The sequence below is a fragment of the Bradysia coprophila genome (assembly GCF_014529535.1).
Source record: "Bradysia coprophila strain Holo2 chromosome X unlocalized genomic scaffold, BU_Bcop_v1 contig_98, whole genome shotgun sequence".
NCBI classification, from domain to species: Eukaryota; Metazoa; Arthropoda; class Insecta; order Diptera; family Sciaridae; genus Bradysia; species Bradysia coprophila.
Genome location: NW_023503371.1, coordinates 1,039,616 through 1,062,510, shown reverse-complemented (window position 1 = coordinate 1,062,510; position 22,895 = coordinate 1,039,616). Strand labels below are relative to the sequence as shown.

Sequence of the window (22,895 nt, the reverse complement as noted above, 5' to 3'; positions counted from 1 at the left end):
TTTGTTTACTTTGTTGTATCACATGCCAAAAAAAGTTAAAGTTTAAGTTTAAGTCACTAAAAACGCAAATTTTCGAAACTAAATACAAAACTTTCCGATGGAATACTGTATTTCACTTCGAATTTTCGTGTTCTCGATCGATAAAAAAAATATATTTTTGGAACTTCAATGAAGTATAAAATGAACTATTTCTATGCAGAAAATAAATATACAGCGATGTAAATCAAAATATTATCTGAAAACGAACACACTCGTATGCAAGACTTAGGACTGTGCTTCAAAAAATCGACTTTGCGCACACGGTACACAATATACTATTTTTTGCACGCAGTGAAACGAGATTTTTTTTGGCACGCATGAATTAAACAGGCAGAAGTCATCGAATTGAGTTCCAAACAATTTTTTTTTAATTTTTTATCGATGGAGAACCTTATTACAAGACACTTTGCCTCGTATAATATACCAAAAAAAGTTAAAACTTTTTTTATAAATCATTTTGAAAGTCACTGAAAACACGAAAATTCGAACAGAAATACAAAAATTTTTGATGACATACTGTATTTCTATTCGAATTTTCGTGTTTTCAGTGACTTTCAAAATGATTTATAAAAAAAACTTTAACTTTTTTTGGTATATTATACGAGAAAAAGTGTCTTGTAATAAGGTTCTCCATCGATAAAAAATTAAAAAAAAATTTGTTTGGAACTTAATTGCAAAAAAAAAATTTTGTTTTTGTATCAAACCTATAGCACCGGCACAATGGTAATGGATACTTCGAAACGAAACCGATAAATACAGTCCTTTGAGAAAATAAACCACAATAATTTCCATATCAAATTTTGATTTTTATTTTATCATAAATTAAAATCTGTAACTAAAACTGCTATTAATGGTAGTGTAGTAAAATTAATTACAATCGCCCAGTTGCATAATTGAATGCAACAATTTTTATTTTTTGCTTTTCATAATCACTATACTATACCTTCTCTCATTGATTGTTTATCTTTTTTTTATTTTAAACAAATAAAAATCTATTCTTATACTTACACAATAACAAATATAAATTTAAATTAATTTGTTGCATTTTACTAATTAATTATGGAAATTTGCATTCTCATTTTTTATAACATTGGCACGATAAAATACGGATGTAGTAATGATAATTTTAGGTAGCACAGTTCATTCATAATTTTATTATTTAATATCATTGTGACGATTTAACTGTTTGTTTTCATTTTTCCTTCAATTTATTTTTCAAGTCTTTCCGGGTTTTAAATCCTCGAAACGTTGACTGAATTTTGGTGGCTGCATCGGTTGCCAATTTCTGTTTTTTTCGCACCAAAAATCCCCGTACACCCGCCTGTATTTTCGTAGCCGATTTATCTTCGTCCTTTAGCTTAGCATCTTTCTCGATTTTCGTCTTTTCCACATTTCCGTCCACCGTTTCCGCATTCGATACGGACGTGTCTTTTAGCTGCTTTCTCACACGATAGCCGCGAAAATTGGCCTGAATTGTGGTAGCCGCATTTTCTTCGGATATTGGCGATGAATTCGGTGAACTGGGATGTATATGCATGTCGGACCAATTTAATAGGTATTTCATTAAAAGTTCTTTTTTTTGGTTTTTGTTTTTAATTTTCCTTCTTTTTTTAGTAATAATCCAAATGCGAACAATTTTTTAGTTTTGTTTTGCACAAAATCCGATCGACACGTAACACAAAATAGATCCGCGCACCAAAGTAAAAAAAACGATATTTTTTTGATAATTTGTTCCTTCTTCACCGAAGAGCACTGATGTTTGTAGTGAAAATTTAAAAATTGTATTTCACATATGTTTACCCGCCAGTTGTGAGAATTGGCCGATATGATGCCCCCACCAGAATTCTCTCATTTATAATATGATGTGCATACTTTTGCTCTATTTTTACATTTTATTCAAATATGAAACAACAATAAATGATGCTTTGATGGCATGTAAAATCTGTGAATATATCTATATCGCTCTTATATATCTATGTAGTCATTGTTAGTATAGAACATGTGTTCAATGGTAAATGGTATATATATACTATGTGTATAGACACATGGATAATCAAAATATTATATTTTTCAATTGGTTTTACTCGAACACAGTATCCTAATTGGATCTGCACTTTATATACACAGTGCGATTCAGACATTAGAGTGTCTTTTAGAGGTGCCGAGACAATGACGAGTTATAAACAAAATGAGCTTTTTAGAGTTTTGTGACGAATACCAAGCCAATAAATTAATTTTATCGAAATGTTTATGATGCTTAAGTGAAAAATATTACGAAATGCTCACGCTATATAACTCATCGTCTCAATGAATTAATTTACCTCAAAAAGATAATTAATTATTGTCGGAATGGGATTGGCTGTTTAAACGGTTAATTGTCCATTCAGTTTAGGAACGGCTGGTGATTTGGTAGTAGAGAACTACGACGACCGAAATATAAGCTTGTTGGTTGTAAAATAGTGCAGCGAAGATTTACAGACGAAGTTCATAAAGAAATATTAAAATGTAATTTCGAATGACTTTGGTTGAAAGCTTAAATTAAAGTTAGAACAATTTTGAAATTAAGACAACACGTGACATGTATTTGATGTACAATGTAGTAGGGGCTTTAAGTTTTACAAACAATCGATAGCTTTTCTTAGCCAATCTAATTTTTTGAGTGTACCTATTTGATATTTTTGTTGTTTCGAAAATAGTTTGTTAGTTGTCCCCTCCAATTTAAAAAGAATAACTAATACTGGGACAACATCACGTATCAGTCTCAATTATGCACGAGACTGGTGCTACAATCACATCATATCAATTTTGACCATCAAATGTTTGCTTGAGAAAATTTACAAGAGAAATGGGAACTGAAAACCCGTTAAATTTTATCGAAAAAACTGTCTAGAACCAACAATCTAGAAGAAAATAGTCACACAATGCCTGGTATCAGGTATTTAACTAAATTATATAATTCTTAGGGTGGTTCAAAAAACGCTTTGTATGATTTTTTTGGGTCCTACTGCCAGTTGTAGACCCTAAAAGTTTTAATAGGGAAAAACTGGACACTACCTTAAATAATAGCCAAGGGAAGCCTCTACTAATTCTCCATTATGAGCCACAAATCTCATACTCACTAATTTTCTCGACTGGGAAGATTTTCTCTAAAATTCTACTTTCTTCGAGGCTAAATTGAAACCATTTAAGAATTAAAAAGTTTTGATTAAAGGTCAATTTGGAACTGATTTTTCAAAATCTGTATGGAGTACCATTTTCTTTTCTTGATCATATGCTATCCAAACAAGTAATTTTTAATTTTATTTATGCGAAATAGTTTTCAATACAAATTTGAACCACCCTAACTATCATTGAAATATCAAATAAAAATATTGCTCATCTCGGTTTCCACTTATATGAAGTTAGTTACATCCTTATCTGGAATAACCTAATCAAAGTCTTATTAATAGCTGAAATACCGTAATTTTATGGAATTTTTAAGAATTTAATCAAAAAATAATTTTAGAACTAATTAAAGATTTCGTACATAAAGGGTATCCAAAATAAATTTTTTATAACAACGAGTAGCAAAGAGAATGCATATAATAAAAAAGCATTTATCATTGTATTACACACAACGTATTTCTCAATAAAATGAAACGAAAGTTCTACTTGTCTAAGATTATACATCAAATAAATAACTAACTATCACCAAAACACACGACAATTTAGCAGAATTGAGTTCCAAACAACGATTTTATTGCGATTAAGAGCATTATTATGAGCAAAAAATTATTCTAGACCATAACAAAAAAGTTTTTAGTTTTTTTTTATAAAGCTGATTTTGTGTTCATAACATGTACAACCCGATGGAGAAGGGTCATTTGCCAAATGAAGAAGGACATTTTGTTTACATCTTTGCTAAATATCCCGATTGTCTTATATGTAAATTTTCGCAATTTCGACTGAATAAAAAGATGGTGCGCTGCACGCATGTTTACGAAGGTTTCTGACTTTGCTTATTTTCGTAATTTTTCACGATACTTTACTGAATTAAAAATTAATGATGCAAAATTTCCGTGCATAATATAATGCAAAAATACTTCAAATAACGTTCGGCATCGAAATAAACTTCAACTCAACTGAAATTGTGCAACAATTTTGTATGGAAATTAAAGCACAGTTCAGTGGATTTTATGTGATAACGGCCCCAGTGATTGGCGTCAAGGTTCTGAAAGAACAGGCTAAGACACCCACGAGGGCGGGTGACACCGAAATCGATAAACGCACTCAGTACAGATTGTGTGTGAAATCGACTTGAAGAACTTCGTAGCCGCTGAACTCAATTTGTGTGTCATCGCCTTCGTGATCAACTCAGAGTTGTCTTAACCTGGTTCTTTCAGAACCTTGATTGGCGTAACCTTCTCATGTATTTTCTTACTTAATACATGATTATTATGATAAGGACGTTTTTACTCTTAACTTTAAAAATGAAAATTTAATACGATTTGAAAAAGAAAGGAGAAAAAAAAATAACGAAAGACAACTACTATAGTAAAAATATGAATGATTATTTATAATTATGTTTGTGATGTCTTACTCGTGTAAGAATTGGCAAAAACTTTTTTAAAAAAATCTGGATCATTAGTGCGATCGTCAGTTCCTTTTCGAGATATTAACTTGAAAGCATATTTCTCTACATCAGCCTAAAAAAATTTAAATTTAAATTTCGTTTGCGTCAACTATTTAAAAATTTTAGACAATAATAGACAATACAAAAGTCTTAATATATGTAAATAGTTAGTTTATAGGATACTCAAGTTATTTTGGCTACAAATATAATGACTTAAAGAAATCGAACGTCATCTAATGACGTACATCGACATACCATTTAAAAAGTTTTCTCGAATTAACCTTTTCTTTACAATATTTTTTTTATTAAGAAAAGATAAATAAATTTCTGTCAATAAAGTGGTACTTGCCACAAGAGTGCGTAGGTGTTAAGTCGAAAAAGTTTTTTTTTTATTATATTTTTTATTTTGCGTTTCCTCTTTCGTAGAACTTAGATTTTTTTGCTTATTTTTTTGATGATTGCACTCGTCTTGATTTGAGAAAAAATCGACAAACAAATGCGTTTAAATCTCTGCATTAATTTCGAGAATAACAGTCAAACGCATTTGAAGAATTTTTTGTGTGGTTGAAAGAATGCAAGGAAATTAAATTTTATTGAAATGAAAACAAATAATAAAGTTGATATTTTTAGAAATAGAGAAATCAATACTTGAGAGTTTTGTGGAAGACAGTGTACATTTTGTGGCAGACGAAAATATAAATAATTGTTCATTGTTAACAAGATGCAGACGCAAAGTTAAACACTGGTTATACGATGACCTTAATGCGTCTATAAATCCTTTATAAGCTGGTTGCAAAATATATATTCAGTTGTTAGGTTGATCACTGATCAGATCACCAACATCATTTTTCAATGTGTGAGTGAGACCACATTGTTTCCATTTTTAAAATAGTACATTGCTTGGATATTTGTTATTTTGATGTGTGGGACGTTTATAATTCGTGCCGAAGTCGAGTCCAAACCATAAAATTGCCGAACAAGACAAATCCGTGGTTTTCATGCTTGCGGCCAGAAAAGGAGAAAATCGGCAATGATCAGGACAGTAATGATTCATTTTCGGGCCGCAAGAAAAGAAAGTTGTTGATTGAAGAAAATGCGTTGTTTATTTCGACGAACTGTAGATATATAAGTGTGCAGGGCACAATTTTTGAATTAAATTTTTTCTATTACCCTGCTAGGTGCTTTGACACGAGTCGTTAGTACGTCCTTTATTTTGTGTGCTAGTGTAAGTCGAATTTCTTGCCGTCTCAGCCCTAATATTTAGAATTTTTATTTAGAATTTATTCCATTGCTTCTATCCAATGCAATATCAGGGGTTCATCAATCTTTATACATCCATCCATCCTGCGCATTCAAATGTAATCAATATTGGATTGGACAGAACTACCCCGATCCAATATGAACTAGAATTCATTACATGAAAGATTCATTCAAATTCATAACTAGATTTTGTTTTGTTGTTCAGTTATTCCTCACATCTATGCGACTTTTAAAAATAAACATCTAAATGTATTGTATAAAAAATGGTTCGTTTTTTTTCAATCAAATTTTTATACGTATAACGACAATGCCGAATGCAACATAAATTGAAAAATTGAATTTATTGTGAGTATAAACAACGTGATATATACTATTTTGTTGCTCGTAGCGCAATAACGATTTCAATTAAGTTGACGTGATTGTTGTAATGAAAAACTATAATTTACAGAAGTCAATGGACAACAAAAAAATAAATAAAATAAAAATAGACGTGGACTAAACAACGTAATTTAATTATAATGTTGGTGAGGACACTTGTCCGCATTTTATGGAATGTTCACTTTTTGTTTGTTATAAAAAGTAAGTATTTTCGAATAAACTCAGAACAATCCCTACAATACAGAGCCATGCTTTTTGGATATTGGAGTGCCAAACTTCACCGAAACAAATTATTGGACATTTGTATGGTAGTCTTTGGGGGCCATTCAACAAGAGTGGGAGTGGGTCTAAATTTTGTTATTTTTAGCGTGTGCACTTTATGAATGGCCCCTTACACAGCAGAGCTGTGTCCCTTATAATACCACTGCTATGTGTGACTTATAATCTGTAATACATGAAATATTTGTATGTATAGATATCGGCTAATTTTAAGAGTGATATCGCGAAATCTTCAAACAATCGCCTAGCCATCGAATCCTTGCTTCATTACGAGTTCAACGAGGTATTTCTCGCCTCTCTCGGAATTGTCGTTTTCGTGGTAGAGCTGTTTGAATAATCGGTGGTTTTCAGGTGGAAATTTTTTCATCCTGATTATCTGAGATAATAAGGGGTCGACCTCGTTCATATTTTAGTGGATTGTAGTGCTAGACTAGACCGATCACATAAGCTACTGAATACTTCGGGCTGTTGGCTGTACTGGCTTCAGTGTATTAAGAAAAATTTTCTGTGACGCATTTGGTAGCTTATGTGATCGGTCTAGTCTAGCACTACAATCCTCTAAAATTTGAACGAAGTCGACCGAGTCGACCCTTTATTACCCTAAGATCTGTGTGACAAATTTTTAACTTTTTGTCGACTGTTTTGTCCTGGATTCCCAGATATTCCAATAGGTTATGGGCCCAGCACCTCCTGAAAACTACCGATTTTTCAAACAGCACTACCACGAAGACGATAATTCCGAGAGAGGCGAGATATACCTCGTTGAACTCGTAATGAAGCAAGGATTCGATGCGTACCATACTTATCGTTGAATTTGTCCTCCATACAAATTGTTCGAAGATTTCGCGATATCACTCTTAATCACAAAGAGAATAATTTTTATCATAATTTGGCACATTGTATAAAATCTGAATCAGACATGAGAGCCAGTAAGTATGGTAAGTAGTATGATAGCCAATTGAAATGTGACAGTGGCTGCTAGCCAAAAAAAGGCATTTCACTTTTGTGGTTTCAAAGCACAAAATGGTATTATTGGTATCAAAATACTACTCTATTTGACGTGGTAAAACCTCGTTTACCCTGCTAGGTGCTTTGGTGGTTGCCATGTGAAACCGAGGATATTTATTTGTTCAACGAGTGAAGGCCACAAGTCACTGGAGAAAATTCAATGTCCAACTTTTTCCGGAAGTAAACACAATTTTTTCACAACAACGCTTCCGAATTTTCAGCTGAGGGGACAAAATGACTATTTTCTCGCCTGCGCTGTGAAATAGCATATTTCGTACCTAGGACTAAAAGTCGGTCTTAGCGTGTGAGAAGGTTCGATTCGAATACGCTAAAAAAGACTTTTAGTCCGTGGTACGAATAATATTTTACTTATCTGACAGAGAAAAAGTATGAATAGCATATTTTCCTTCCAGCAGTTTTAAGACGGCTTTATAAATGCTGACGGTTCAGGTAGTAAAAATGTCCCGGCAAGTCGTGTCTGATTTTCGGCGACTATCAAGCCAGATCTGAATTAAGATCTAAAAATAATTTTCATTGAATATCATTTACGCCAACAGTGCACTTCAAGCATGAGTGGAACTCTAAATAGGGTACCGAAGCTTGACAAAATGTCACACAACTGTAAGACCATTTCATATAAAATAGTACAATATTTGGCAGCTGTAGGCCTTGATCACTTTTGCTTGAAGTGCATTGTTTACCTGACTATGACAGAACACCTATCTAATTACTCCTAATTCCGACTGTTTAATCTAACAGCACTCAAATACATTTAGTTTACAAGTAGTGTATTTCACTTAAGTTTTGTGTCGGAGGTATCGTTCCCATGATATCTACCCTTTGGGACAGCTACACTTACGCGCTGTATCGGATATTCCGTTGAACGTAAGTATAGTGACACAAAGTTCAAACTATAGTCTTCTTACCAAAAACTGACGTGCAAACATGCTCTCGGTCGATATCCACAGATTTTCAAGTTATGCTTTTGCGAAGCCTGCGATACAAAAAGACTTGCCGATTCGGATCAGCCAGAAAATATGTTGGAGATTCAATGTCTCATTATCATGAGGAAGTCGTCTTCTAAATCGGAACCAAGAACTTTACTTACAAACTTTCGAAGGTGACATTCATTGACGCTATGTCCAACGCCCACCACCTGCTTGTCGAAATTTGCTGGCATAGTAATAAGAATATACCTGACCCGGAAAATTGCTGTAATGCCGCCCACATAATGACAACTTCAAACATACACACCTTCTGGATGACACCACATTCCCGGAGCCCTTTACGCCTATAGTGCAGTAAAAATGTAAATTATCGAACCACTTATATGTAGGTGTTACGAAAGCAGCACACCTCAGAGGCGAATATCCATGAAATAGTGTTCGCTAATCCGATATCATCGATTCTTTACTGTCCCATTAAGAGTTGCTGATGATTGATGCAATCACTCCATTCTATTCGTTTAAGTATATTACCAAAACAAAAGACTGTGTCGTGTCAATTAAAGTTAACAATTTTTGTTTTATTGATTTCGTTGTTTTAAATAGAAAAAAAGAAAAGCACAAAAATCTAAACGCATACAATGAGACGCTTGATCGAATAAGACATTAACGTAATTGATTTTAATTTTTTTATTTTGATACAAACAATAACACCAGAGATGACAAACAATGCCAAACACAGTTCTAAAAGAGTCTGTAGAGCATTTTACGCTGTAATCGATGTTGCAATTCGCCACGCCGAATCATCGCATGAATAACCTTTAGTACAGCTCGTTCCGGATATTTTTGCCGTGCAAAATCCTAGAAATAATTTTTTTTACATCCGCCCTGGACACCAATAAATTTCCCATTCACTTACGGCAATAATATTTTGTTCGGACACCTGCGATCCGATAGCGAATCGCCGCTTCAATTGTTTCTCTACGCGATTGAGCATTTCATGGTCCTCTTCCGTTGTGAAACCTTCGGCTCCAGCCAAACTTCCCGTCATTGCCGCATCCAATGTGGACACTTGAAATAGACGCAACGCTTCGGTCACATGAACATCGGTAGCGAATGGTAGTAGTTGCATTTTGGCCAGAGATTCGGATATACGAATGATGGCTTCCAGTTGTCTGCAAAGTTAGATGTGATCGATTGTAACATTAGAGATACTGGGAGGGAAGATAGTGTAAAGGATTGGCGAACTTATGAATGCACTCAGTGGAACACAGAAGGTAAGAATTTCGTCCCTAAAATTTAAAATAAGATTCGACTTACCGGACAGTAATTGGAATGGTAAGTCGTTTATGAGACGCCTTCTCCTGTTCACTGGCTCCATTTCTCATGAGAACATAACGGCTTTTCAATTTTTCGCCAGCTTCCTGGCTGAGTCGTGGACCACACCGAGTGCGACAATAATGAATGTACTTCTTCAACATTGGTAGCGATATTTCACCTTCTTTCGGCTCGTCTGTTGCTTTGTTTGCATTTAAATGAACGTTGATGATATGTCGGGCCAGAGTCTGTTAAATGAGAATAATTTGCGTCGAAGATTAATCAGTTATTCATTCGTCTCAACGATGATTTTCTTACAATATCTCGAGTCTCATCGTGCACGTCCTTGACAATGAATATCATATCGAAACGAGACAAAATGGTCGGCATGAAATCAATGTTTTCTTCGCCTTTTGTATCGTCCCACCGACCAAATATAGAATTGGCAGCAGCCAATACCGAGCATCTTGAGTTCAACGTCGTTGTAATACCGGCTTTAGCAATAGAAATGGTCTGCTGTTCCATCGCCTCGTGAATGGCAACCCGATCGTCCTCTTTCATTTTGTCGAATTCATCAATGCATACAACACCACCATCAGCCAGTACCATTGCACCGCCTTCCATGACAAAATTACGCTGAAGATGGGTGACATAGAAATATTTTAGGGTTTCTTCCGAGTGAAATTTTAATGCAGAAACTAACCGTAGCTGGATCTCTCATGACAGATGCTGTTAAACCTGCAGCACTGGATCCTTTACCACTTGTATACACACCAATCGGTGACACTTTTTCAACGAACTTCAGCAATTGTGACTTGGCTGTACCCGGATCACCAAGCAGCAGAACATTGATGTCACCACGTCGTGTCAAGCCATCGGGCATTCGTTTTCTGGAACCGCCAAACAGCAGACAAACAATGGCCTTCTTAATGTCATTTGACCCGAAAATGCTCGGTGCCAGACTGTCAGCCAAACGATCGAATAAATTTGGTGTTGCAGCCAGTCGGCGGAATGTCTCTTCTTCAGCAGTGGTGATATTGTTGTACCGAGATATGGCACCCATACCTTCCGAGTCGCATGTAATCCCAACAATTCGCATGTATGGTGCACGAACACCAACTATAGCTTTTTCACGACTATCTGCCTTTCCAGGTCGTCCAATTTTCTTGATTGCAAAAATGCCATGAATCATGACCCGATTGCCAGGTACGACACGTTCACAAAGACTTCGATCGCAAAATAGTTGCATGTGACGAGGAATTTCTCCCTAGAAAATTATGAAATGTTCAATTGGTGTCTTCAAAGTCAATTGATACCATCAAGGATGTCGCAAACAATTACCTGAGGGATAAAATCTGGTAGCTCTTGGAGCTTTAACACTTGGAAATCAACACAGCGACACTTATCCGGCATGATAAAATAGGGATCCAACGGACACTTCGGCCGACCAGCTTGTTCACTTTAGAGTAATAGCAGTAGATGAAGCGTTGATTCAAAACAAATTCAGACAGAACTTACGTGTTACACTTTCTGGGCAGTTGGTATCCTTCCAAACCAGGATTAACCGGCAAATTGGGAATGACTGTGTTACACGATCTGCACTGAAGGGACATTCTCGTTGCCTTCGCTTTGATTCCAGACGCTGAGATGATGATGCCGGCAATTTTAACCAATCGCGAAACCGATTCAGATTTTAAGTCTCGTATGTTCGTTGGATTGGCTCCGGACGTAAGCAAAATTTGAATGTCTTGGACCTCTTCTTCGTGTTCCGGTCGCGGTGCTGTTATTTCGTCTACAACTTCTTTGGCTGCTTCTTCGAAAATTCCCAAGTGCTCAGTGGGCTGCCTGCGAAGCTTATCCGCCAATGCATCATCGAAACCGGCCAAGTCTTCCAGCTCAATCTCAAGAAAGTATTGACCGAGAAGATAGTTTCGCTTCAACGCATCTCTAAAACATTTAAAATTCTCGAAATGAAATGGATATTGCTTGTGGCTGGGGTGCTCTGTGTTTACCTGTATTTGTAGTGGAAATTGTCTTCGTTGAAGGTGCGAATGAATTCTTTGTATTTCTTTTTCACTGCTTGCAAATTGATGTCTTTTCCAGCCGATTCATTGTCTGGATTGAAATTATCCGAAAAGAAAACACCAACATCGTCAAAACCTTCCATTGTAATACGATTTTCTTGTTATTATTGTCACTTCCGATTTAAGAATGTTGGATTCGATTATCCAAGTTTTCAAACGCTTCATATACAGCTGACTTAAGGCGCGAAAATATTTTTTACGTATTTCGTAAGTCTTTCTCGTTTCTGTACTGGAGGTACTGGATGAGTAAACAGTGCTGACACTTTTTGCATAGCAGTGCTGCGTGCGTCGGTTCCATGCACGAAAATTCTAAATTCAATAACGTTGACTCCGTTGAATGTGTGAAGTAGAATTTATTAACAAAATGTAACAAGAATCATATGAAGGTATTTTATAGCAACTAGCTGTCGATTGTAAACCGAGGCGAAGCCATAAAAGCGATAAAAATACCAGCATTCCATTCGGGTTTCATACAACGTTTTATGCAATTCAGTGAGTGAATTCTGGGCGCACATATACTAAACAAAAAAAAAATCAAAATTTCCATTGAAAAACAAAATCTAAAATCGATCACAGTACACCAAACCATACATGATTATTTCTTTGAACTGAACTCAGTAGTCATTTGTGTACCTGATTTGCACGATTGATTTTAGCGACAAGCGAAAGGGCCTAAAATCAATCGTCCGAAGCAGGGTACACATGTGAGTTTTCATGCAAAGGGCCGAAAATTAAATTCAAGAAAAAAAAAATCAAAAATTGCCCTCATTTTCGGCCCGAAGCATTAAAATTTCATTTTTGATCAAGTAGCCTCAATTTTACATACGCTCACTTGTAAGTGAATAAATGACTGGTTGATTTTGGGTGGTATAAAAAAATTTCGCACTGTTTTTTTGATGAAATAAAACTGGTTAAAATAACATTCACTGAATTGCATAATAGTTATTTCTGCAACTGCGCTGCAAAAACTGAACTTTATCATGCGTGATTTGGGTGGCAATGGAAGGGTCAGTACCTCTCAGAGAGAGTGGTATTTGCGGTCATTAAAATGGATTTTCATATTTATTTTTCCGGCCGCGATCAAATGTGCATGCTTTATTGTTGAAATGGCTCTATATTGATTTCTTTTGTTGTAGTTTCGTCTCATTTCAGTTTTCAAGCGCACAAATCGTCGTTTGTGACTCGTGATGAAAGCTGAATTTTTCGGTAAGCTTTCGGTAACTTCAACTTTTCATCACTCGTAACAAAATGTACTATTTGTTTTAATACAACCGAGTGATACATGCTTTTTTGGGTACCAGAATGTAATATCATGTACTCAAAACTGCATTTATTACAGAGCTGCATACAACGTTTTTCTCAAAAAGGACAACGGAAATTTTAATTTTTGTCACTGAGTTGAGAAAAATATTCATATCCGCGGGTAGTATCAGACTTTTCAACAATATAAATATTTTAATTTTCACTTGGTTTATAAATTTCAGCGCCTGTGGATTAAGTTTATTACCCCATACTTCCTACTCCATAACATTCATTTATTGTGAACGTTTCGATTGGTATATTGAACGTTTGTTCTGATTTTGTTAGACCAGCATGGTTCATAGATAGCATTTTTCAAACATGTTACAGGCAAACGATGAAAGTAAACAAAAAATATGGCCGCTATGAGCATATAACAACGACAATCATAATAAAAACGACAAGATTGACGCCATATTTTTTGTTTACATTTAAGATGAACTGTCATCTAAGGACCTATATAAGTATCTTCTAGTGTTTTTACATAATTTATTATGTGAAAACTCCATCAAAAAAATGTTGTCTTAAAAAAGAAGCACAATTTTTTAAGACAACATTTTTTTAAACATACCTGAATCTGGGTGTTAAGACAAATCTCTTAGAAAATTATATCGGAGGAGGATAAAAACTGTCATTAGCATACAAAAAGATATACGGTTGTATTGGCCTAACATGCATTTTTAGGACATTTCTTTGGCATGTTTTGGAATTGCCTTATTGTTGACATATGCGATATGGATTAGTGTTATGTTAAATCCGGTGTTGTGTGTGTGACGATTGAATTTTAAGAAGAAACAATTATTTACTAAAAACATACTGTAAAGCGAGTACCGTACTTGGCAATGTAACAAATGGTGGGAAGGGCTTTAAGTGTGTTTACCCATCTCGGCCTCGCCTCTATCAAGACGTATAATTTGTAAATAATTACTATTCACACCATAAGTCCGCTGCAAATTCAAAATGAAACGCACAACAACCAAATCAAATACAACTCGCTTTATTTTCATATAAGAATGCGTTCAAATTTATTTTTTAATTCATCCATCGATTCATCGAAAATTCAAATTCTGAAGCGGACTTATGGCGTGAATTACTAATAACTCTACGGTTTTTCCTTTCTCTTCAATAGATTGTGGAAATTGTGACATTATATCATTAACTTGCCTCAGCTGTTTTTCTGCTGATCCACACATGCAATCACAACTGTTTACACTGGTTAATGGCGTTGAAGCTGCTACACGCACCCGGGTGGTAGTGGTAAAATCGTATAAAGACGTTATCAAACAGTTTTCATTGTTTGTGTGTATCAGCTGAAAAACAACTGAAGCAAATTCATGCTGAAATTTCTCAAAATGGTCGTACCATAAATAAGAATTTTTTATCCGATCCGCCTGCATATCAACCACCTAACGTAACACTTCTTACTGCATAGACTATTTTCTATTAGCGATATTCGGTGGTCACTGGTCACTGTAGTCAATTTGTTTACCTGGCCTTGGGCATAATAAATGTCGAAATTTTTCTCGTAATTTACGCCATTAGCATGGAATAGTTATTTTCATCAAAAGGAGAGAAACCACGAAATTACAGTATACATGTGATTGAGTGTGTTCTCTCCATATGATGAACACAATTTTATACGCTTTTTGAAAAACAGAAAAAACATAAAGCAAAAGAAAGTGATAGAGTTAGCTCCGCCTTCGTATACATCAATTCAAAACAGGTCGCATGCGAGTAAAACATCATCTATATCCCTAGACCTGTTTACAAGGTCTGCTCAGAGAGAACTAAAAAACTATGGTTTCCGATAATTGTCGGCGCGTGATTTCGTCGGTTTTCGTATCATGAAGCGTGTAATAGTATATTTCAACATATCCCAATACACACAAGATTTGTGTGCACTCGCGGGCGAAGCCCAAGCGAAAACACACATCGAGTGTGTATTGGGGTATTTTGAAAGATATTTTTCTGTAATAGTGAGAGTCTGTTGGTGCATTCCTTCCCAACCGTTACTTTCCTTCTCGACCGTTTACTTTCCCTACCGACCAATTCATATCATAGCTCACCAATACACTCTCACATATACAGAAAAGTTATATACGCATTTGTTGTGGACTGGACAGTTTATTTTAGGCACTTTCGCGCTTTCGCGTCCACAACAGTTATGTAAACAACTATTTTACATTTTCTATTTCAATTTTTCACCCAAAGAAAAATTGGTAAATGATGAGAAAAGGCAATATAGCTCAAGCTACCTACCTACTGAAAATAGGGGCTGTAGCTACGGACCTGGTTTTTCGTAAACGAAATATCCATTCAATTGTATTCACTAATTTTTTCTACAAAAAAGTTGTCAACACTGTCCTGTATGCGCTCGCTATCCTCGCTCTATTAGAAATACGTACATAGTGTTGTCTGGATGTCTATTTTACATCGGCTTTTTTTGTGAATTTATTGAATATAAAATTTCATTGATCATTGGAATAAGTTATTTTTCATTTTAATTGGAATTTCAATTAATTTACACTACTGACACATTTCAATATCAACAAAATCCATCCGAAATGGTAAGTTGTATATGCGACTAATATCGGTGTTTTAACATGCAAGTTCTTTTTGCTTCGTCTTTTTTTTGCCTCACAACCATTCTCTGAAAATGTGTTTTTTCGCGTGCAATGATTTTATCCATCCGAACGGCATTCCAGAACCGTAAAATGAATGTTACACACCTGCCACCGTGTAAATGCACGAAATGAAGTCGTTTTGTTTAAGTTTATTGTAAAATGTGAGGTTATGTCGATGCGTTTTAATTTGATATTCATGGTTGAATTCAAGGCATCTTCCGACGTTCAAATGGAACAGATTAACGGCCAGCCGAAAGATGAAAAAACTGAGACGTGTAAAACCGCTATACGTGCCGATGAAATGACATCCAAGGATTACTACTTCGATTCATATGCTCATTTTGGTATTCATGAAGAAATGCTGAAGGATGAAGTGAGGACGCTCACTTACAGAAATGCTATGTATCACAATAAGCATCTTTTCAAAGGAAAGGTAAGTCTCGGTAGCAATGTTTGCATACGGAGCGTTATCGCGGTTTCCGTTCTTATCACATTGTACAAGTGCATCGTAGGTCAAAATGCGTAACCATTTTCATTCCCATTCATAAAGGTGGTGTTAGATATTGGTTGCGGAACTGGCATATTGTCAATGTTCGCAGCCCGAGCTGGAGCAGCTCACGTGTACGCTATCGAATGTTCCAGCATAGTGGAATATGCCAACAAAATCGTCGAAGCGAATAAATTCTCCGATGTTATAACGATAATCAAAGGAAAAGTGGAAGAAGTGGAACTACCCGTTGAAAAAGTGGATATTATCATATCGGAATGGATGGGGTAATTAGTGCAACTCATACACATCCGACCGTTCATTGTTTGTAACACAGTTTTTTCGGGCATATTCTTCAGATATTGCTTGTTTTACGAAAGCATGTTGGACACGGTGCTATATGCTAGAGACAAGTGGCTGCAACCCGAAGGCATGATGTTTCCAGATAGATGTACTCTCTTCATCACTGCGATCGAGGATCGTCAGTACAAAGACGAAAAAATCAATTGGTGGGACGATGTGTATGGTTTTGATATGAGTGCGATTCGGAAGGTTGCCATCACAGAACCATTAGTTGATGTTGTCGACCCCAAACAGGTGAGTCAATTTACTCGATTTTATGGGGAGAGCTTGGTTGTGGTATGATAAAAGTCCGAGCGCTTACGAATACTGATATTATTAGCCATTTGCCCTTTGCTTAGGCTGTCATTACATTGGACTCGTTGGGTCCGTAAGTTTTCGTTAACATTTCTTATTTAAAAAAAAAAGTCTTCTACGAGTTGTCGTCTCATGACCAATAAAAGAAGCGCTTCAAATAAAGGGATAATGTCAGGGAAATGCCGGCCATTCACTCCAGATCATCCAAGACAAAATTCAAATATTTTTATCGTAATTTGCAGATCGTTTCCAATTCGTATTTGGTGAAAGAAGTTGACCTGTACACAGTGAAGAAAGAGGATCTAGATTTCGCATCACCGTTTCACCTTTTCGTCAAACGTAACGATTTCGTCCAGGCCCTGGTCACATACTTCAATGTCGAGTTCACAAAGTCACACAAACGGTTGGGTTTCAGTACCGGACCAGAGGCAACGTACACTCACTGGAAACAGACGGTGTTCTATTTTGACGAATATTTGACGGTCAAAAAGGGTGAAGAGATTTACGGCGTATTCAAAATGAAACCTAACGAACGCAACAATCGCGACTTAGATTTTAAGATTGAAATCAATTTCAAAGGTGAATTGTCACAAGTGAAAGAAGAGAACTTTTACCGAATGCGTTGAAAAGGGAAACAAACACACACAAATACATACGTTATTATACCTACTGTAATAAGTGACTAATTCCAGACAGCAATGCGAAGGAAATAAAGAAAAGAGAATGCAATTCCATGTGTTGACGTTTTTATGAATTTTGATGATCTGAAATTGAGAGGATGCAGATCAGTGATTCAGATGGACCCTTCAACGAAGAATCAAGCATAGATATATCGACGTATAAAAGGTAAGCAAGCCCATTTTCATTCGCTTAAATGGCTCTTGGTTTCCACAATCACTTTCACTGCCTGCTTTAGATATTTTTTGATTTCCGTTATTGGTGATCCAATTGATCCAATAAATAATCCAATAACCACTGAAAAGTACCTTGGGTTTGAAGGTAAATGAGAACTGTGCGTTTACGTTTTGATAATTGTTCTTGCATTGAGCTGCGTGGAATTTGTGATTATTTCTGGCATATGATTTGTTATTGAAATATTTTAATCGCTCCAAATAGATATTCTTTCTAGTTGTTTGATACAGGCCTCCCACACCTCCTAAAATCTCCTAAGACTACTGGATGAGTAAAATAACGAGCTTTTTGTAAAGAAACATGAAGGGTTGTTAAAAAATCTATTCTTCCCAGCGAACGAAAGCTAAAAATCTTCTAAAATCTTAGTCTGAAAACCTCTTAAGAGTGATATCGCGAAATCTTCGAACAATTTGTATGGAGGACAAATTCAACGTGTCTGGATTTTTGTCGAGTATGGTACCCATCGAATCCTTGCTTCATTACGAGTTCAACGAGGTATATCTCGCCTCTCTCGGAATTGTCGTTTTCGTGGTAGAGCTGTTTGAAAAATCGGTGGTTTTCAAGTGGAAATTTTTTCTCACAGATTATCTTAGGGTAATAAATTTTCGGAATCGGAAAAACAATATTTTTCTTTTAATTCTCCATTTAAAGAAAAAGAAAACGAGAATTTTTGGTAAAATGTGACCATCGGGTTCTTCGGTGACTCGCTCTCATGTGAATTTAGTTTTCTTGGTACAGTAAACTGTTCCATAATGTAGCCCAGGGTCCTAGGAGCATCCAACCAACCACAAACTTGGCTGCTTCATAAAAGTCAACAAATTTCACATTTTATGTAAGAAGTAAAGTCAGGAAAATTATCATTGGAAAGCTGAGGTACCAAGGAACTGTGTAAATTACATTTAAGATGAATAAATGAAAGTGGTCGACAAACCGGTCGAAATTTCTTTGGAGTAATAGGTGACATTTTAGAAATTGCCATATCTCTTAATGCCAATAGTCCCTCCAGCACAAGTTTTTATATTTTTAGGAAGTACCGAGCCTAAGCCTTCTAATGGAACTCTAAACCGTTAGGTTTGCTGATGCGCGCACCCGTTAGTAGTCAGAGAAAATTTTTCCTAATACAGTAACTGAAGCCAGTACAGCCAACAGCCCGACGTATTTGGTAGCTTATGTGATCAGGCTAGTCTAGCACTACAATACCCTAAAATTTGAACGAAGTCGACCCTTTATTACCACAGATAATCAGGATGAAAAAATTTCCACCTGAAAACCACCGATTTTTCAAACAGCTCTACCACGAAAACGACAATTCCGAGAGAGGCGAGACATACCTCGTTGAACTCGTAATGAAGCAAGGATTCGATGGGTACCATACTCGTCAAAAATCCGGATGGTATGGCTAGCCGATTGCTCGAAGATTTCGCGATATCACTCTTAAAACTCCGAAAATAAGAGGATTTTTAAACCACCGTGGGAGGCCTGCTATTAGTGCTTCTTCAAGGAACACATTTACAATTTTTACAAATATTTATAAAAGTCAGGTCATTGACACGCCATTGATTCGAATATTGGGCTTCACTTTGAATCAGGATCGATTTGGAAAAGGTTACGAAAGTTTATCAAACGTTACCAAATTTGTGGAAAATTTTGGGAAACCAAAATTAGGCCCTGCTTTGAATGAAGTTCTTTTTGACCTTTTCCCATAAAAGTTATAAGAACCGATTGGCATTGATTCACTTGTCCTTAAAATATTTCTTCTTCGATTTCGTTCACTTTAAAAACGACTTCCGTCGAGTAAATGGAGTTGGTGCGCTTTAAATTTGAGTTACGAGTAAAAGTAAATGACAAAAACTGGATTTATCTCAAACTTATCATGATGATGATAGTGCAAGAAAGAGCAAAGTGAAACGGACGTAGTGTCAGAATTTAAGTGGTCCAAAGTCTGGTCATAGAAAAAGTGATTGGAATTCGACAGATGCTTTCTTTTTTTATTTGAAAACTATAATTGTACCTTGATTTGATCTATTCAATATTTTGTTTGATTCAACACCTATAGATTTGCTTAACAACCCGAACCACCATTAAATAGTTACATTATTTATGTCGTCTTCTTTAGAAAAAAAGAACAAATGATCATCTATCTCTTGGATTCATGATCTCGACATAGACCATCACAACCTGACAAATCTATTCTATGATTGTTTCTGGTTATCATTTGATTGCGTAAATTCTTGATCATTGGCTATTTGGCCGAAAAACTGAAACAACCACCGGCAAGAAAGAAACAGACAAAAAATCTGCTCTTGTTGGTATTGTTGATTTATGTACAAGGAAACGTTCAGTAAAAACAAGTTTGTTGTTGTAGTTTTTTGCCATCGTCTCTGAACAATGCTTGATTTCGACTAAACATAAAAGTACTCAGTGAGCGATTCAAAATTGGATTTTTTGAACTTTTGCTTTGTTTACTTGACAGCTCGGACTCTCATGTAGTGCTTTTTGTTGAGTGGAAATCATACTTAATCTTTGAAAAAATGTCGTTTATCCGTCTACTCTAGCTCCTCAAGCATATGCGATGAATGCTTGGTGTAGTGGCGGAAATGGGAGAGCATCGCAAGCTCTACCAATCTATGCAACTGTATGGGCATATTTAAAATAATCGCTTCGAAACATCTGATTACCCAGTTTTGTAGAGCTTTCGATTTAATTCCTATTCAACCCTATGGAAACTGACAATACATTTTGAGTTGAAATGTTTTGATGAAACTTCATTAATTGATAAACAGAAATCAACCGATCCGGGAATCCTAAATATGAAAACTCAATCCTGCATTATTAAAAAACCCTCTATTTGTCGTTCATGAACTCAACTTTCTTCATCAAAATTTGTAATGTTTTCTGATATTATACAAACTCTCAAAAATTCAAATCGTCCACATCAAATGATTTGGAAAAAACATGCGGTCGAAAACGTCTCAAACATTCATCCAATTCTTTTGTTGACTTCTCTAGCACTGGCTGCCATTTCGATTCGGGTAATTTTAGTGACTCAAATTTCGCGTTCGGAGTAAGTTTAATATTTAAATCCGGCCCGATGAGCATTGCAACATTGTCAAAAACATCTAACAGTGCTGTGGCTTCGAACATCAGTTCCGACACTGCTTGATGCTGTGCATCGCTCCAAGTCACTGATTTACGTTTAATATTTGTCCTCCGTGGTGGTAGAGGCGATAGATGCATATTAGCGAGTCTAAAAGATAAAATTACTCTTTTTCTCCAAACAAATGTTTGACCGATCAAATGTTACCGATTGCCGATGAGAATATCTTTAAAATTATGCCACGGCGCATAGCCTTCCGATGTGGTTTGTTTAGGAAGTTGTGGTAGGCCGTATTCGTCATCATCGTTCGATTCAAAACCTGTCCAGGATGTTAATGTTGGTGCGTTTAAAAACTTTTCCTGGCTTTCGTTTGGCTGCACGTCGTCACTGTCGTTCGATTGTTTTCTACTGCCGCCATCGAAATCAGCTTTTCCGTTATCACTTAGCGAATCGTCAGAAAATTCCACTTCTCGCGACTCGTCGTTAATTTCATTTTTCGGTTCGCTTGCAATGTCGTTGTCTACGTGCTCTGGTTCACTCTTGTTCCACAGCTTGTCTTCGAGCCTTTTAATGTCTTGCACTTGAGTTTCAAGGCTATGTGCATTTCGCAAAATGTTGTCCTCGACCGTGCCAAATGTGTTTTCGTTAACAGAATTATTTCCGTACGGAAATGTTCCAAACGATAGACTAGTTTTTGGCCTAGCTGTTTGGGTTCCGACGTCATTTATCAAAATGTTATCGGTTGACAAACCGATAGTTTGCGTTAATATAACTGAAAATAAAGTTGGATATTAAATTCCAGACAAAATCCCAGTTGCTTAATTACATCCACCCGGACTCTCCTTTTTAATGGTTACAGAGCCATCTGTTTCAACCTGTTTTTCTTTTGTTGGAATTGGATCTGTTTGAGTCCATATGTGAGCAATCCGTTGTGATAACAAGGCACGCCTGCGATCAGAACATTCATTGAGGTAGAACGCCAATCTATACGTAGTCAACAAACCTCGTTGCATCCAAAATTTTTGCCTTCAACAGGGCATTTCTGTCTGCCTTTGATGGTGGGGCTATGATAACGGTTTTCCATGGCGGCCGTTCCTTCTCCAGTTCTTTGGTTTTTGCCTTGGTTTGCTTAATGGATCTGCTTCGAAAGGTTATAAATTTAGTACAACTTACAGAAATCGAATGAAATGAGTCAAACTTTCTTATTTATCGTGATTGGTTCATCGTTTATGCTCTGCGTTTCGCTTGCTTCCGATGAAGCACTAGGTGATTGCGGAAACGATTTATTCATTTGAAATGTTTGCATATGACTGTCTTACAAATATGCCTGAAGTTTTCACATTTCCATCATACGCTATAGTACTATCGCGAATGGTAGGTACTTCTATTTTAAATCGATTTAACCATACCCGGCATTTCGCGAGTATTGTTTTCAACTACCTTCCTATACAACTTCTACTGTTCGAAGCTCGAAGACATTTCAAAACAAAGTTAAGAACCCCCGTGTAAACATTTTTCTTTTCCTAAATTTTGCTATACTAATGAAGTGTTGTAACTGTACCGTAGGCCCGTAAGGTGTTACTTTTACATGCCGCTTTTAAATTCAAGTTGATTTTTTGCGTATGCAATCGTTTGTTGTCTTTTATAGGATAAATATTTCTGATTGAATGACTAAGTACATAGCGAACTTACCTCAGTCTATTTACAGATTATAACCGTAAGGTGATGGAAAGAATATAACAAATCTACGAATGTGTAGCCATAAAACTGTTTTGGGCGTTTTAGTGTCTATAGTCCGTGATGCAGTATATATATACAGACAGACAGAATGTTTCGCATAGCTTAAGGGCTGCGGGAATTCATTCATAATATTTAACGAAAAAACGATTTTTCCGAAC

The 22,895-nt window shown here is 36.0% G+C and overlaps 4 protein-coding genes across 4 annotated transcripts; 1 reads left to right on the top strand and 3 right to left on the bottom strand.

Moving 5' to 3' along the window:
* Positions 1–951: 951 nt before the first annotated feature.
* On the bottom strand, positions 952–1,833 carry LOC119070508. The gene has a single exon (XM_037174866.1). It carries the CDS (start codon positions 1,601–1,603, stop codon positions 1,232–1,234), a length of 372 nt encoding a protein of 123 aa, XP_037030761.1. The 5' UTR covers positions 1,604–1,833; the 3' UTR covers positions 952–1,231.
* Positions 1,834–9,080: 7,247 nt separating this feature from the next.
* Positions 9,081–12,106, bottom strand: LOC119070507 (DNA replication licensing factor Mcm5). The gene is made up of 8 exons (XM_037174864.1): positions 11,850–12,106; positions 11,356–11,784; positions 11,179–11,296; positions 10,541–11,104; positions 10,156–10,473; positions 9,841–10,085; positions 9,440–9,695; positions 9,081–9,381 (listed from the first exon to the last, which is right to left on the bottom strand). Exons 1-8 carry the CDS (start codon positions 12,002–12,004, stop codon positions 9,265–9,267), a joined length of 2,202 nt encoding a protein of 733 aa, XP_037030759.1. The 5' UTR covers positions 12,005–12,106; the 3' UTR covers positions 9,081–9,264.
* A 3,473-nt stretch (positions 12,107–15,579) lies between these two features.
* LOC119070506 (protein arginine N-methyltransferase 1-B) lies at positions 15,580–17,722 on the top strand. Its single transcript, XM_037174863.1, has 5 exons — positions 15,580–15,787; positions 16,056–16,277; positions 16,395–16,618; positions 16,691–16,928; positions 17,231–17,722. The coding sequence occupies exons 1-5, from the start codon at positions 15,785–15,787 to the stop codon at positions 17,612–17,614; spliced, it is 1,071 nt and encodes a 356-aa protein (XP_037030758.1). The 5' UTR covers positions 15,580–15,784; the 3' UTR covers positions 17,615–17,722.
* A 3,009-nt stretch (positions 17,723–20,731) lies between these two features.
* LOC119070505 lies at positions 20,732–22,335 on the bottom strand. Its single transcript, XM_037174862.1, has 5 exons — positions 22,200–22,335; positions 22,001–22,135; positions 21,824–21,945; positions 21,205–21,769; positions 20,732–21,147 (listed from the first exon to the last, which is right to left on the bottom strand). Exons 1-5 carry the CDS (start codon positions 22,301–22,303, stop codon positions 20,814–20,816), a joined length of 1,260 nt encoding a protein of 419 aa, XP_037030757.1. The 5' UTR covers positions 22,304–22,335; the 3' UTR covers positions 20,732–20,813.
* Positions 22,336–22,895: the final 560 nt, after the last annotated feature.